This window comes from Rhincodon typus, chromosome 24 (genome assembly GCF_021869965.1).
Source record: "Rhincodon typus isolate 14 chromosome 24, sRhiTyp1.1, whole genome shotgun sequence".
NCBI lineage: Eukaryota > Metazoa > Chordata > Chondrichthyes > Orectolobiformes > Rhincodontidae > Rhincodon > Rhincodon typus.
The window spans coordinates 6,915,921-6,933,279 of record NC_063355.1 but is presented as its reverse complement, the minus strand read 5'-3'; the positions used below and the strand labels follow the sequence as shown (position 1 = coordinate 6,933,279).

The window sequence follows — 17,359 nt, the reverse complement described above, 5'->3', positions numbered from 1 at the left end:
TTCATTGCCCAGAGTGTAGTCATTTTTATTTTGCAAATATTTGACTGATCTACTACAAAGTGAATGTCATCACCATTGTCTGATAAACCACAGTCTTTGTACGTTGGTTATTAAACCCAATTTAGCTATAACTTCTACTGCAGGATCAGCAACTGTATGGTGATCACTGCATGTCAACATTTTCAATCATAATGATCTAAAAGGTTAATTTACTGTCTAGGTAATTCCATGTTGTTCTGTGAAACTTGTGAGAATGTTTCCTATTGCAGCCCACATAATTTATTGGATTATACCTACGTCGCTGTCCAAACAGCAACACAGAGCAATGATAATATTATCAGTGACATACAAAATTTATGATTTGAAAATGACCAACAAGAACAACATGTATTCGTTCATGTGACCTGATTTGTTTCTGCTTTGTTAATGTATTGATTATTGAATGCAATGAATTATTTTAAATTGTGTTAGCTTTTTTGGTTTATTTGATATTGTCATAAAGTCATACAGCATAGAAACAGACCCTTCGGTCCAACTCATTCACGCTAACCAGACATGCCAATTTGCCAATATTTGGCCCATATCCCTCTAAAATTCTTCCTATTCGTATACCCATCCAGATGCCTTTTAAATGTTGTAATTGTGCCTGCCTCCAGCCCTTCCTCTGGCATCTTTTTCCATACATATACCCCTCTGCATGAAAAAGTTATCTAGGTACAGTGAAAAGTGTATGTTGCCACAATCCTTGTTATACTCTACTGTGTCTTTGTTGCAGGAATTTTGCAAATTGCATGCTGATAAGAGAAAAAGTTCAATTCGTTTTTAATAGCTGTTTCAGATCTACAAGTAAGGATAAATTGTTGGTGACTTGTTGCTCTAATAAAAGCAGAGAACTTCACCCATATTCAGCAAATATGGGAAGAAAGGATTACTTGAATTTTTCATTTGAGAAGATTGATGTTGTATTCCATCTTTTTAGTACTAAGGTCCAAGAGCTTCCATGTCATTGGAAGAACTTGTGCCTTCCTTTCAGAACACACGCTGACAGGGTGGTTACTGTATCAGTCAGTAAATCATAAGACATTTTGGCAGAGATTGTCTGAAAAACTTTAATGATGACTGGTGACTCAGATCTTCAATAATGTTCTAGGGTGGAAGGGAGGGATCAAGAAGTAGTAATGATAATTGGGGCAAGCATTTCTTTTGAATACTGGATAAAGTTGTTGGAAGCAATACAAAAATATTACAACAATTACATCTCTGGACAGGAAGTTAGATGCTGTAATGGCAGTATTTCACTTGAGATTGAAAATGTATTTAAGTAACCACCTGGTAAACTCATTTTCAGCATTTCTTTGTTTTTTGATTGAGAATTTTTCAAACCATGTGTTCAGAGTTTGGTCTAGTTGCCCTGTTCATTCACTGGGTTTGCTTAGTATATGAAATTTTGGGTGGGGAGCATTTTGATGTGTGAAAAGCTGGAAGTATAGGTTTCCTGTCCAATTTTTAAGGTTGGGGGAATAAATGTCTTTAAATTCTTTCTGAACATGCCACTTTCCCAGAACCTGCTGATTTATAGGCTAGAGGGTGAAAATCGTAAAGCAGAAGCCCTTCAGTCAAGCTGTCCTAAGAACAGGGGGGCCCAGTGGAGGGCATGGAGGAGAAATCGTGGGGTGGGTAATTGTGGGATTTTATGCGGGAGGGGTGAAATCAGATGGCAATAGGCAAGGGGGTTCGGATGTTGTCCAGACAATCCATTCATAGTTTGGGAGGGGGCAGATAGTTCAAGAAGGTAAGAATATCTCCGTGGGTTACCTATTGCAGCAGAAGAAAATACCTTTGTTCTTCCTGACCACATAACAGTGCTGTAAAGGCAATTAGTTCATTGATTCAAGCTTTCTTGACCTGAAGGGCAACTTTTTCACAAAGAGGGTGGTGTGTATGTGGAATAAGCTGCCAGAAGAAGTGATAGATGCAGGTACAGTTACAACATTTAAATGACATTTAGACAGTACATGAATATAAAAGGTTTAGAGGGATGTGGGCCAAACACAGGCAAATGGGACTAGTTCAGTTTAGGAAACCCAGTAAGCTTGGACAATTTGGGCCGAAGCGTCTGTATGACTCTGAATTTATGACCTGCTGGGTTTCCTGAGGCTTGGGAAACCTAGAAAGCATGAGTTAAAAATAGGATCGCTACTAACATAAGACATGAAACCTTATAACATTTAAATGAAACACCTCCTGAGAGCAGATTAATCATTACTTGTCCCTCCCTGACCTCTGTATAAAATCAGAATTAGATATGATTGAGGGTGTTGAATTACTGTTTCAGATTTTTTTTAATTGTAACCTCTGATTCAATCCCAATTTATCAATTTTTGGGATTAAAATTTAGCCCAGTAGGCATTTCCTGTGGCTAATACCAACGCATAAATCTCTTTGTGCTTGATCAGAACACTGCTTGATCTTGTGTGTATTCTGCTTGATTTTGTAATTGTAGAGATGGCTTTTAAGAATAGAAAATTTATGGCAGAACAAGGCCGTTTAATCCGTTATGCTGGGCTACATTCTTCACAAAGACTCTTGGATTCATATGATCAGCATTTTACTCTGTATGATTGATATAGTCCTAGTCCCGCAGATTGACTCTTCAGGATTTGGGTGGTTCATGGGACAAATGAAATAGAAAATCAGCCCAAGGAATGGTAGTTCCACTATACTGCTGTAACTCAGCATCTTTATCTTAAATAGACTGTGAAGGGACCTTCTGGAATCCTGGGATTGAATGCTAAGAAAACCTTGAATAGAATAGAAATTTATTGTCACATGTACTTTTACATGAAAAATACAGTGAAAAGTTTTATAAGTCGCCCCAACACGGCACCTACATCAATGAGAGAAGTCATTCATAATAATAAGTTGAGTTGTAGGACTACATTCGATGGTTCTTTCAATGAGACACCGCGTTTTTTTTCTCTGAGAGTTGCAAGTCTTTTAAATTCCCTCTCTCAAAAGGCAGTAGATGCAGAATCTTTAAATATTTTTAAGACTGATAGATTCTTGATTACGAAGGGTGTTGAAAAATTCTTGGGGGAATGCAAGAATGTACAGTTAAAGTTAAAATCAGCCCTGATCTTATTAAATGACGGAGCAGGCTTTGGGGTCCAAGTGGCCTGCTCTTGTTCCTTGTTAGTATGCCAGCACATGATGGGCTGAATGGCTGTCTCCTGTGATCAAAGATTGTACGTTTCTATTCTAGAGATGGTTGCAGTGAGTGTCTACATTGCAACCCATGTCATTACTGCAGAAGTATGTCAGATTTTGTATAGAGGGAGATTATCAGACAAATCAAGTCCTGCCAACACAGAAAATCCAAAATGGATTCAAATCAAAAATAATATCACTTATCATCTTTTTTGTTCTCATCTCAGTGTTAGTAATCTTGGTATGCTGATTCCTGCTTTTCATTTTGATGCTGGTCTCCTGGCCACAACAAATGTTGGTGACATAATTGGGACAACAAATATTAAGTATGGCAGAGTGTAAGAGGCTTACAAAACTTTCAATAAAATGACTTCATATGCAAGTTATAGGTCATACATTTTTAAAATGATGGGAGAGAAATTTGTTTATCTATGCAGACTTAATGCCAATTCCCCAGGGCAAGGCTTCTACCTACTTGATCAGTACATCTTTTTATTATGGAAGCTGGTGACCTGTATGCACTCAGTCTTCACCCGTGCAAAAATTAAAGTTAGCATGAGCAAACAAATTTCTTCTCCATCTCCATAAATCAATTAAACTTAATTTATAAAGAACTGCTCCCAATTAAAAACATTGCACTTTTGCATACTCTCAGCCAGCCACCAGGATCTCGACTTCTTCTTGAAGTGCAACTCCTGTCAATCAGTGGCACTCGTATAAAGGATCGAACAGAGGAAGAGCAGTTGGAATTAATCAATAGAGAGAGGGAAAAGGGCAATAACCATTTCCAAAAGAAGGACTATCAACTGGCACTCTTTACCTATACTTGTGCGTTGAAGATTATAGAGTCAAGTTCCGAAGGTAGTGAGGCACAGTCAGCATCATCTCAATTCATACGTGAGATTGAAACCCCAAAACATTTTCTGTTATCATCTGTTATTGTTAGAGCTGATAACTCAGTAATTTCAATAGTTAACTCTTGCTTTTTGAATGATTTTTTACTCATGACAGTTTGTGGGGAGAGCAGGTGTGTACCATTGTGGGGAGGCAAGCTGGTCACATTATCCATTGACAGTTTAAGTTAAGTGTAAAGTCCATTGAACAAATCCTGTGTGGATTGGATTCTTAGTTGTGACATAGATTCATTACAATTGAGAGGAGGGTCCTTGTGGGTTGGTGTGGACGCAATTGAGTCAAACTGGAAAATCCTTCTTCGGCCAAGATATTGTCCGGTGGGAGGTTTCCCTGTTGGTTGGGCTGGGTAAGTTTGTTATAATAAGAGATGGTTACCTGCTGGGTTGCTACAAAGTATGCATCAAATCCCATTTGTGTGAACCTTACCTTCCCTTTCTGTTCTTCTAGTTCAGTATCAGACAAAACGCTTATTGATCAACTGCTCCTTTTCCTCAGTTGGAGTTACCGATTTGATGTTCCTATACTTTCCCCAAGTGGTTTCAATGCTGCCTGTTTGGGTCTTGAAATAGAGGGAATGCAATTGAAGCAGAGTGTAAAAAGGGTTGTAAAAAATTGGAAATGAATCTACTGGGTGTACTGATACTCCATTTTGAAGTGTACAGAACAAGTTGGACCAGTATTTGTCATTTGAAAGTTTTACTGTTTTTTTTCCTTCTGTGACAAAGAAGCTGATTTTAACCATAGATGGCTATTATAAATGGATGAATATTGGCCTGAAAATGGATTTAAAAAGCTTACCACACTTTTTGATGCTAGTACTCCAGCCACCACCAATTTGACAGGAGCTTTGCGTTGGACAGTTGGATTATTTGTGAGAGTGGCAGAACTGCTTCTCCTCTTCCAGGGAGGGATGTGAATCAAAATAAAATGAAGAATGAGCATAAACCAGGGTTTGTGTACATATACCAGCATGGAATTTCTAAGAATGGTACTCATTATAATTTTTTTTAAGGTGAGATAAGACGTGAACAAAAGGATATGCTACTTGATGAGAAAGTGAAATGTTATAGCAATATGGCAGCTTGTCATTTAAAGACAGGAAACTTAAAGGAGACAATCTCTTGCTGTGATATTGTCCTGCAGCATCGGCCTCATCACTGCAAGGCATTATTCAGGAAGGGGAAGGTATGTCCATTATTCAGTAGCAGCTCATTTATTTGCAATGCTCCATGAATTTAGAATGCCAAGGGTGTGATCTGGGATTGAGCGTGTTGCATTATCAGTCCCAAGCCATAAATATTTGAATAGATTCACTCGGTGCCTGGCCTTATGTTGTTTTTGGAGGAAATAATTTTTCATGTTTACTTCGAATGTTTTCATTTGCTTAAAGGAGCTACTTTTAAATTTTTGGTTGCAGCACGGAACTATGCACTTGATTTATAGCCCCCCCTGTGCAGAGGATGGCGGGAAAATTCAAGCACCTTCTCTGTACAATGTAGCCATCCACGTGTAGGAAGTGGCTCATGGAGGTGGATATTGCACCCTACTGTCTGCCCCTATTCTGTGGTCATACTTGGGTGTCCATTAATAGACAGCATGCAAAGTTCACTGGCATAACAGAAGCCTTCAGGGATTGGTGGGCTCCACAGGGGTGAGGTGCATTATCACCCTAGTACAATAATTATGTTTTGGTTTAGTTTTGCTAAGTTTCTATTGACCTTGTTTTATTTTGTAATGGTGACCCATTAAGTACTGTCTAAACTGTTCATTCAAGAAGAGTAAATGCAGTGAACTGCAATTAACAGTTTGCTTGCAACTGTTTCAGGTGTTAGCAATGCAGCAAATATATCCCCTTTCTATTGTCTTCCTAAAGAAAGCCTTAGCTGTTCAGCCAGAGCACCCGGTGAGTGATCTTTATGTTCTTTGCAATACTGCCTCTAATTTCATTTCTGGTACCAAGGCCTGTGTGCGGCAGCAAGTGCTGAAGCTGGAAATCAATGCATCGGCATGCCAGTTGTCACGTGCAGAACCTCAGAGCAGTCGCATGAGAAAACTGTTTACAGATAGTGCACTGGCTAAGGAAACAGGAGACAATTTGACAATCTCCCTTTATCACTTACTGACGCCACTGTCATTGAATATTTCACCATATGAATCCTGTGATTGACTTTGACCAAAAGCTTAGCTCGACAATTTGTAAATAAGGTGGCTGCAAGAGAATGTCAGTGGTTGGGTATACTGTGGCAAATTATCTCCTGATTCTTATTTCCTCAATACTTAAGATACAGGTTTGGCTTCTGGTGCAGTGCTCTCCATTTAGTTGGATGAGTGCATGTCCAGCAACGCTCAGGAAGCTCAACGTCATCAAGGTCAAAACAGCCTGTTTCACAGCCAGTCAGCACCTTTAAACTTTCACTGGATCTGTCCACCACTGATGCACACGCTGGATTTTCTGAGTCCTATGGGGATGGACTGGGAAAGAGGAGGCATTTTAAAGTGGTGGAGGAAGATGTCAGAAGGATAGCTTGAAATCTTCCTGCCACTGTGCGAATATTGTTGGATCGGCCACGTGATAGTGGTTAATTGAACCACTTAATTGGCTAGGTAAGGGTCATTGCCCTTCTCAGTAAGGAGGTCCACCCAGTTGACATTTGGTTAGACCACCAGTAACCCTAGCAGCCTTCTGATGGGAGTCCTCCATTGTGAATATTCTGTGGCCCATGGAGGAGCCTCCAGTAGCAATGGCTGATTCCATTCCTAAGTCTCAGCATCTTTCAACAGGGCCTCCCTGCCAAGTCTTAGCTCCCACCAACATTGCCTATCCCTCCTCAAGGGTGCAGCAGCATTGAGGCCCCCTCCCTCTGGAGCTGTGGCCTGAGGGATGGTGGTGTTGAAGCTGTAGAACTGCCAGCCCTCTAACTGGGCCAGCAGTGCTTGGAGACAGGCCTCTGTCCTTAAATATCACCCAAGGTCTGGAACTGGGATGCATCTCAATTTACCTCCAATGGCAAGACATAAGGCCTGTCTGCAAAATATGCTTGCAAATATATACCAGCTGGAAGATGCACTGCAGCAACTCATGGTGTTATTGATGGCACCTTCAAAAACTATGACTTCTCCAGGTCGAAGAGAAGGGCAGTAGGTATCTAGGAACACTGCCATCTTCAGGTTCCTTGGCAAGTCACATATAATTCTGATGTGCAACTATTTGCTGTTCTTTCATTGTTGCTGGTTCAGAATCGTGGAACTCCTACTTAAGAGCACTTTGCGGTTGGTGGGGGGGGAATAGCATGGAAAATACTGTATATATGGTGGTTCAAGAAGATGGCTCACCACCACCACCTTCTCAAGGGCAGTTAGATCTGTGTAATAAACGCTGGCCTGGCTAGACAATCCCACATATCACGAGTGATTTTAAAAAAAAATTTTGAACTTATTGTTATGTACTATTGTGTGCAATTAGACCCCAGGACATGGAATAAGGTTGGATTAGTTTCAAGTGAGGATAGTTTTTTTTAAATTCATTTGTGGGATGTGGGCGTCGCTGGCTGGCCAGCATGTCTTGCCCATCCCTAGTTGTGTGAAAAGGTGGTGTGGAGCTGTCTTCTTGACATATAGTTGTGCATAGCTTGTGCCGATGATGGTTTAGGAACGTGAACAGCATTTTCTTATCCCGTGCTCTGTCTTGTTCTTAAATGACCGAGACTACGTCACAGGAATTCAATGTGACATGTCTGAGAGTGTATTTTTGGGATGTGAAAATACTTGAAACATATAGAACAATGCCACTCCCTGGTTGCAGACTTGCTCGCTGAGCCAGTGTGTTTGATTGCAGACATTTCATCACCCCGCTAGGTAACATCATCAGTGCACCCCCGGTGAAGCATTGGTGTTCCATCCCACTTGTTATTTATATGCTTTGGTTTGCTGGGGTGGTTGGTATTACTTCCAGTTCTGCTTTTCAGTAACATGTACATAGGGTCCAGTTCAATGTGTTTGTTAACGGAGTTCTGGTTAGAATGCCAGGCCTCCAGGAATTTCTTGGCATGTCTCCGTTTGGCTTGTGCTATTATGGATGTGTTGTCCCAGTCGAATGCGTGTCCTTCTTTATCTGTATGTACTGAGACCAGTGAGAACTAGTCATGTCTCTTGGTGGCCAGTTGGTGTTTGTGTATCCTTATTGTCAGTTTTATTTCACAGTCTGCCGTTACCTCCGTGACAGACCACAGCAAGAAGACATAACACGCCCTGACACACTAGTCTCCCTACCGTACATCAGGGACATGCCGGAAATGACCACAAGACTACTCAGCCCCTAGGTAACAGGGTAGCCCACAAACTAACAACTACCCTGCGACAGCTACTGACAAATGTAAAGAACCGCATAACCACCACAATAAAACTAATGTAATGTACAACATACCACACAAGGACTGTGAGAAACATTTCATGGGCCAAACTCGAAGAAAACTGGCAATAAGGATACACAAACACCAATTAGCCACCAGGGGACACGACCAATTCTCACTCGTCTCAATACACATGGACAAAGAAAGACATGCATTCGACTGGGCCAACACATCCATAATAGCACAAACCAAACAGAGACATGGCAGGGAATTCCTGGAGGCCTGGCATTCCAACCGGAACTCGTCAACAAACACATTGAAGTGACCCGATATACAAACCACTGAAAAGCAGAACCAGAAATAATACCAAGTATCCCAGCAAACAAGGCATATAAATAACAAACGGGATGGAAAACCAATGCTTCACCGGAGGCGCATTGACTATGTTACCTAGAAGGGTGACAAAACGTCTGCAACCAAACCCAATCGGCTTGGCAAGCAAGTCTGCAACCTCATCCACAACTCAAGCTACAAATCTTCTCAAAAACTTTAAATGCCACTCCTTGTTCTTATAATCATTGTGTCACTGTTTACATTTCTAGGAAATTAAAGATGAAATTAAAACTATTATTACCACATGGAAAAAGCAGAGAATATCTGGTATTACTGAGAAATTTGGACGTGGCAGCTCAAAACGACCAGTCAACAGGCAGAGATCATTTCAGGTAAGCTTGAAATTACACACTGACTGGATCAGATGGGAACCAATTGGATGGACATATTTCCCAATCAGCATCAGTCTTTTCCTATCAGTGCCTCACATGCTACTTGCTATTTAGATTTTAAGTGCCTGAATTCTCTGATTTCAAATCCAATGACATTGAGGAAAACAATAATTGTACTAGTAGCCACAGGAGCATATGATTTAACAGAATACAACATTTCACAAGAGGACCGTTCAAATTTCTAGGACGTGTGTTTAAATGTATTGTCACGTGAACAAAGTCTCCTCAGTTGCACAGATGGTGTTTGAGACCAAATGAATTTTGAAAGTGTTAGCTGAATAAGGTAAGTCAATCAATTCTTCCCTGTCTTTTGCTTGTGATCATACAAGAGTATGCTGATGAATTTCAGGAAAGACTTGACCAGTACAATACAGCATAGGGATTAGAAAGATACGCTGATAAGGTGAGATGAAATCGAGTGGGAAGAGATTTAGAATCATGGAAATGACAGTACATTTACGACACAGAAAGAGGCCACTTGGCTTATCGTTACTGTGCCAGCCAAGAAACAAGCCACCCAGTGTAATTCTGCTTTCCAGCGTCTTGTCTGTAACTCTACAGGTTTTGCCACTTGAGGTGTTTATCCAGACACCTTGTAAGGGTAGAGGATTTCTGTCTCTACGACTCATTCAAACAATGAATTTCAGACCCAAACCATCCTCTGGGTGAAAAATAAATTCCTCATTTCTCTAATAATCTTTGTATCAATCCCTTTAAATCTAGGCAGCACGGTGGCTTAGTGATTAGCACTGCTGCGTCACAGTGCCAGGGACCTGGGTTCGATTTCAGCCTCGGGTGACTGTGTGGAGTTTGCATATTCTCCCTGTGTCTGCATGGGTTTCCTCCGGATACTCGGGTGTCCTCCCACAGTCCAAAGATGTGCAGGTTAGGTGGATTGGCCAGGGATGTGTAGGCTAGATAGATTACCCATGGGAAATTGCAGGGCTACAGGGATTGGGCAGGGGTTCAGGTCTGGGTGAGTTATTCTTTGGAGGGTTGGTATGGGTTACATGGGCCAAATGGCCTGCTTCCACACTAGAAGGATTGTATGATTCTGTGTCACTAGTCAGTGACCAGTACGCTAATGCATTTCTCATTCACTCCTTTCAGGCCCTTCTCAATTTTGTACATTTCAATCAAATCTCTCCTCAGCCTCCTTTATCCAAGAACAGCCCCAGCCCATCCAGTTTTTCCTCATTGATGCATTTTTCCTGTCCAAGACTCATTGATGTAAACATCTTCTGTATCCTCTCGAGTCCAGTTACATCCTATCTATAATGAAATGACTGGAACTGAACACAATACTCAAGTTGTGGCACAATTAATGATTTATATAATTGCATCACAAGCTTCCTCATCTTATATTTTAAACTTTCAGCCAACAAAGGAAAGGAATCCATATGCCATTTTAGCCACCTTGTTGACCTGCCCTATTGCATTTGGGGATCTGTGGACATCTGGTCTTGCTTGCTATATACCTCTCAGTATTCTCTAATTAATGGTATTCCTTTGTCTTAGTGACTTCCCTAAATGCATCACCCTTTGCACTTCTCTGAATTGAATTCCATTCACCAGTTGTCTTCCATTTGACTAGTCCATTGATATTGTTCTGTAGACTACAGCTACCTTCCTCTCTATCAAACAAAAGAGGTTTGCAAATTTCTTCTTCATTTCTCCTACATTTATCATTAATACATTTGACACAAAGCAGGAATTAGTACTGCAGTTTGGCAGGAAGTTTTGCAGAGCCTGGCAGGAAAAGCAGTCGCTAAAGGTTGCCTTCATAGAGGATTAGGCATAATCAAGGATGTATCATCTCAAAAGGGAGAGGTAGGGTAATCAAATCCAGAGTTCCCTGGATAACAAAGGAGATAGAAATTAAGTTAAAAAATGAAAAGAGAGTGCCCCTGAAAACCCCATTGGAAACTGCCTTTCAGTTCTAAGAACACCCGTCAAAAATTACCCTTTGTTTTCTGCCACTGAACCAATTCTGTATCCACACTTTGTTGCACACCCCTGGTCCCATGGCCTTTTATTTTTAACCAGTCTGCTATGCAGGACTTGTCAAAAGCCTTGTTAAAATCCATAAAGACTACAGCAATCATTCTGTGTTCGTTAATCCTCCTAGTATTTCCTCAAAAAACACAATCAAGTTACATGCTAGAGTATTGTGATGAGCGGCTTTGATTACACTTGATAGCTGGGATGGTGGTAGTCGAAGGGGCAGTAAAGATCGAGCATTTCTAGGTTATGTTCAGGAGAATTTCCTTACGGAGTGTGTCCAGTCCAACAAGAAAGTAGTCCTGGTTCTTGTTTGATCAAGTGACAGAAGGGGAACTTACAGGGGACTGTGCGTCATAATTTTAGGATGAGAGTTAAAATGACATTGGTTAATCTAGAGTAAGAATAATCTTTTGATGGTATGCAGACTTCAATGGGGCAAGAATAGTTCTGGGCCACAGACTGGAATCAAAGTTTGACAGAAAAAGCAGTATCTGAACAATGGGTTCCCTTTAAAGAGGAGATAGTTTATGCACAATGAAAGATGCACTCCCTCAAAAAGCAGAGGTAGGGCAATCAAATCTAGAGCTCCCTGGATGACATAGGAGATAGAAATTAAGTCAAGAAGGAAAAAAGGTATTTATGACAGGAATCATGTTGTAATTTAGTTGAGAACCTAGCCAAATACAGGAAATCCAGAACTGAGGTGAAGAAGCAAAAAGGGATTATAAAAAAAAATGGCAGCTAACAGAAAAGGAAATCCCAAAGTATTCTGTAAGCATATCAATTGTAAAAGGAGAGGTAAATCTGATTATGAATGGGATTTAGACATATAGGCAAGAGGCATGACAAAGATTTTAAATTAATACTTTACATCTGTCTTTACCTATGAAGCAAATGCTGCCAGACCATGGTGACAGAGAAGGAAACTCAGGCATGAAAAGTGTTCAAAATTAATAAGGTGGTATTGGATAAACTGTCTGTAATTAAAGTTGATAAGGCACAGAAACTGTATGAGATGCATCCAAGAATATTGAAGGAAGTGAGAGTGGAAATTGCAGAAGCACTGGCAATTATCTTTCAATCTTCCATTGATTTAGAGTTGGTGCCAGAGGATTGATGAATTACAAACATTATGCACTTATTCAAAAAATGCTGTAAAGATCAGACTAGTCAGTTTAACTTCAGTGTTGGTAAAAATGTTACTGCCACTTGTGGCTCAGTGGTTAGCACTGCTGCATCGCAGGACCAGGGATCTGCGTTCGATTCCAGCCTCAGGCAACTGTTTGTGTGGAGTTTGCACATTCTCCCAGTGTCTGCGTGACTTTCCTCCCAAAGTCCAAGGATGTGCAGGTTACGTGGATTGATCATGATTAATTGCCTATAGGTTTCAGGGATGTGCAGGCTGGATGGATTAACCATGGGGAAATGTGAGGTTAGGGAGATAGGGTAGGGGTTGGAACGTCTGGGTGGAATATTCTTCAGAGGGCTGGTGTGGACTTGATGGGCCAAATGGCCTGTTTGCACACTGTAGTGGTTCTGTGATGATCCTCTTGCTTCCACCTCTCTCTGTGCTCTTTCTACATCCAGCGTATTTGCCTTAATGAATCACTCCAAACTCGGCTATATTTACTAAACTGGTGATGTGTGAATGGGGTCATTGTGTCTTCTGAGCTCATTATTATTGTTGCACAGTTATTAATATTCATGTTCTAATTCTACTGATTTTTCTTTTCACAGAATATAAATTGGAAGTGGACAATAGGAATTTCTGCTGTTGCACTGAGTAGTATAATTCTATATAAATGGAGATGAATCGTACTGAGAATGCAGACCACGTTTCAGATTAAAATAAGAATTTGCTTCAGATATTGCTGGAGTTGAGATACCTACAAACATTTGATGAAAGATAATTTGCAAATCTGTGTCAAAATGATTTTGGCTCAGCTAATCAAACTGAACTGATATGCTTAAATATATATATTTACTAATATATTAAACTGTTTGGTGTCTTTTTTCCTTGAGTATGTAAAGAGAAAAGATTGGTGAAAATGAATGTGGGTCTCTTACAGTTGGAAACGGGGAATTTATAATGGCAGATGAACTAAATTCATACTTCTGTCTTCACAAAGGAGTACATGAATACCATACCAGAAATGATGGGGAATGCAGGGAGATGGAGAAACTGAAACAAATCTATTTTAGTAGAGAAATTATGATAGGGAAATTGATAGAGTTGAAGACCAATAAATTCTCAGGGTCTGATAATCTACACCCTAGATTACTTGAGGAAATGGCCCTAGAAATAGTGTATGCATTGCTGGTTATCTTTCAAGATTCTTTAGACTCTGGAATGGTTCCTACAGACTGGAGGGTAACTAATGTAACCCCACTACTTAAAAAGGGAGGCAGGCAGAGAGAAAATTGAGTTATTGACCAGTGAGTCTGACGTAGGTAGAGGAGAAGATTAAGCTAGATAAAATCCAAAAGAACTGCAGATGCTGTAAATCAGGAACAAAAACAAAGTTGCTGGAAAAGCTCTGAACTGAGAATGTTCTGAGGAAGGGTCACCGGATCTGAAACGTTAACTCTGTTTTCTCCTTCACAGATGTTGCCAGACCTGCTGAGCTTTTCCAGCAACTTTGTTTTTGTTCAAGATTAAGCTAGAGTCCATTGTCAAGCATTTTAGAGCACTTAGAAAACAGTGGTAGAATTAGACACAGCATGGATTTATGAAAGAGAAATCATGCTTGACAAATCTACTGAAATTCTTTGAGGATGTAATGGGTAGAGTTGATCAGGGGAGCCAGTAAATGTGGCATATTTGGACTTTCAAAAGGCTTTTGACAAAGTCCCATAAAATTCACTATATTTGTTTAATTATTTAGATGAGGGAACTGAATGTAATTTCTCAAAATTTGCAGATGATACAAAGCTGTGTGGAAGGGTGAGCTGTGAGGAGGATGCAGCAATGTTGCAATGTGATCTGGGCAGGCTGAGTGAGTGGGCAAATGCATGGCGGATGTATTTTAATGTGGATAAGTGTGAGATTATCCACTTTGGTTGCATGAATAGGAAAGCAGATTATTATTTGGCTGTAAATTGACAGCGGGAAATATTCAACAAGGATAAATTTATTCTTTCAAACGGTCGTTAGCCTTGGAATTCTTATATCCAGGGAGTAGTGGAGACTGGATCATTGAATATTTGCAAGACTGAGTTAGAAAGATTTTTGATCCAATCTAGGGTCACGGATGGAAGGCAGGAAATTGGAGTTTAGGCTAAAGACAGCTTAATGAAGCTCTTATTAAATAGTGGAGCGAGCTTGAGGTGGCTGAATGGCCTCAGCTTATGATGTTTCAACACAGCCAGACAATACAATTAACTTTTTGGAAATATGCACCCCAATGTTCTGTAGTTCACAGGTCTCTCACCCAACTCAGCATCAGATCATCAGTTTATCACTATTTTCAATCAACCTACATCAACTTTACCAAATCTCTGATTTTATATCTAGTTTTATATTCCTCCTTGTGATGTCTCCAGTCAGGTTGCCGTGCCTTCAAAGCATTAGCTTGTCCCAACATAATCAATAGCAACCAAACATAGTATTCCACCCGTACATTAATTTTTATATTTTGGCTGCTACTCCCAGACCCGAGATCATTACTCCTATTTGTTCTTACTTTCCTTTTGCTCTTTACCTCTCCTGTCATCATGCCTCCCTCTTTTCATCTTCAGTTCTCTGCACTCTCAAACATCAATTCTTCAGTAACTACTCTCCTACATTCCTGCTTCAAACTTGGTATCAAATACTCTTAAATAAGCTTACTCTCGTTGTGCATGCACCAACTCTGAGTGATTATTATGACTTTGTGCCTTTTCCCTGTAACCCTGCACTTTTAAATAAACCTCTTTAATGCATCAATTGAACCTGCCTCCACGTTACCAGGCAGTGCTTTCCAGATTGAACCACTCGCTGTGTGAAGTTTCTTACATCATATTTACTTCTTCCAGTTTCAGCAAATCAGTCTACATCTGTGCCATCTTTATCTTGACCCATTTGTAAGTGTAAACAATTACTATACCCTCTCATGATATTGAAAACTTCAATTGTACAAGCATATCCCCTCTTAGCTCTCTCCTCTCCAAGGAAAACAATCCAAACGTCATCAATCTTCAGATTTTAACTTTCTCATCGCTGAACCATTCTTGCAAACATATTCTACACCTTCACCAATGCATTTACATCCTTCCTAAAGAGTGATGCTCAATCTGTGCATAACATCCCAGCTGATGTCTAACTCGTGTCTCGTACATTTCAGCATATTATTGTACTCTATGCCACTAAAAATGAAGTAGGTAAATTGGGTCAGACAAAATTGGATTTAAAAAAAAGAGATTATTAAAAGGTTGATAGTTTTTGGCTCTGAGGAAAGTAGGCGTTAACATTAAATTATCTTCAGCTTAGTACAAAGTGAATACAGTTCTGTTGAATCTTTATAAAAACTGGTTACAGTTGCAGACTTGCTTGCTGAGCCGGTGTGTTTGATTGCAGATGTTTCGTCACCCTGCTAGGTAACATCATCAAAGCACCTCTGGTGAAGCTTCGGTGTTCTGTTCCACTTGTTATTTATATGTTTCAGTATGCTGGGGTGGTTAGCATCACTTCCAGTTTTATTTTTCAGTGGTTTGTATATGGGGTCCAATTCAATGTGTTTGTTGATGGAATTCTGGTTGGAATGCAACACCTCCAGGAATTTCCTGGCATGTCTGTGTTTGGCTTGTGCTGTTATGGATGCGTTGTCCCAGTCGAATTCATGTCCTTCTTTGTCCGTATGCACTGAGACCAGTGAGAACTAGTCATGTCTCTTGGTGGCTAGTTGGTGTTCATGTATCCTTATTGCCGGTTTTCTTCTGGTTTGGCTTATGTAATCTTTCTCAGTCCTTGTATGTCATTTTATATATTATGTTGGATTTGTTGGTTGTGGGTATGGGATCCTTTACATTTGTCAGTAGCTGTCATAGGATGGCTGTTGGTTTGTGGGCTACCCTGATACCTAGGAGTCCACGTAGTCTTGTGGTCATCTCTGATATGTCCCTGATGTGTGGTAGGGTGGCTAGTGTGTCTGGCCATGTTGTGCCTTCTTCTCGTGGTCTGTTGCAGAGGTAACGGCGGATTGTGCTTTTTGGGTATCCATTCCTTTTAAAAACTCTGTATAAGTGTTCTTGTTCTGCTTTGCGTAGTTCCGGGTTGCTGCAGTGTGTTGTGACGCGTTTGAATAATGTCCTGATGCAGCTCCATTTATGGGTGTTGGGTGGTTGCTGGTGTAATTGAGTTTAAGGTTCTTGTGAAGATTTGTAGCTCAGGTTGTGAATGAGGTTTGTTGGCTTACTCGCCGAGCTGGATGGTTATCGTACAGGCCTTTTGTCACCATGCTAGGTACCCATCATCAGTGCAGACTCCAATGAAGTGACATTGTTCTACTCCGCTTGGTATTTATATGGTCTGCTTTGTTAAGTTGGGTTGTGTCATTTCCAGCTCTGTTCTGCATGGGTTTGTACATGAGGTCTAATTCCACATGTTTGTTGATTGCATTACGGGTTGAAAACTAGGCCTCTAGAAATTCCGCACTTGTCTGTGGTTGGCTTGAGCTAGTATGGTCACGTTGTCCCAGTTAAATTGATGGCCTCCGTTGTCTGAGTGCACTCTGGTGAGGGAAAGTTCGTCGTGTTGTTTTGCTGCTAGCTGGTGTTCGTGTATCCTGATGGCTAGTTTCCTTCTGGTCTGGCTGATGTAATGTTTGTTGCAGTCATTGCGAGGTATTTTGTAAACTACCTTGGTTCTGCATGTCATGGATACAGCGTCTTTGGTCCTTGTGAGTGTTTATCGCAGTGTGGCTGTGAGTTTGTGTGCTCCCATGATTCGTAGTGGTCATAGGAGTCTTGTCATCAGTTCTGAGATGTTCTTGATATAGGGTAGTGTGGCCAGTGTCTTGGGGAAGACTGTGTCCTCTTGGCATTGTCTATCCAGTAGGCACCTGCAGATGAAGTTGTTGGGATATCTGTCGTTCGCAAAGATCTTGTATAGGTGCTGTTCCT

General features: G+C 40.6%; 1 protein-coding gene across 1 annotated transcript in view; it reads left to right on the top strand.

Annotated features, from left to right (window-relative positions):
- LOC125485940 (peptidyl-prolyl cis-trans isomerase FKBP8-like) overlaps window positions 1-13,155 on the top strand; it is a 28,102-nt gene extending 14,947 nt beyond the window's left edge. The window contains exons 6-10 of the mRNA XM_048611387.1: window positions 3,863-4,068; window positions 5,135-5,307; window positions 5,948-6,025; window positions 9,074-9,196; window positions 12,998-13,155. Coding sequence (XP_048467344.1) covers window positions 3,863-4,068; window positions 5,135-5,307; window positions 5,948-6,025; window positions 9,074-9,196; window positions 12,998-13,072 — 655 coding nt within the window. The 3' untranslated portion in view covers window positions 13,073-13,155. The remainder of the gene's footprint in view (window positions 1-3,862; window positions 4,069-5,134; window positions 5,308-5,947; window positions 6,026-9,073; window positions 9,197-12,997) is intronic.
- Window positions 13,156-17,359: the final 4,204 nt, after the last annotated feature.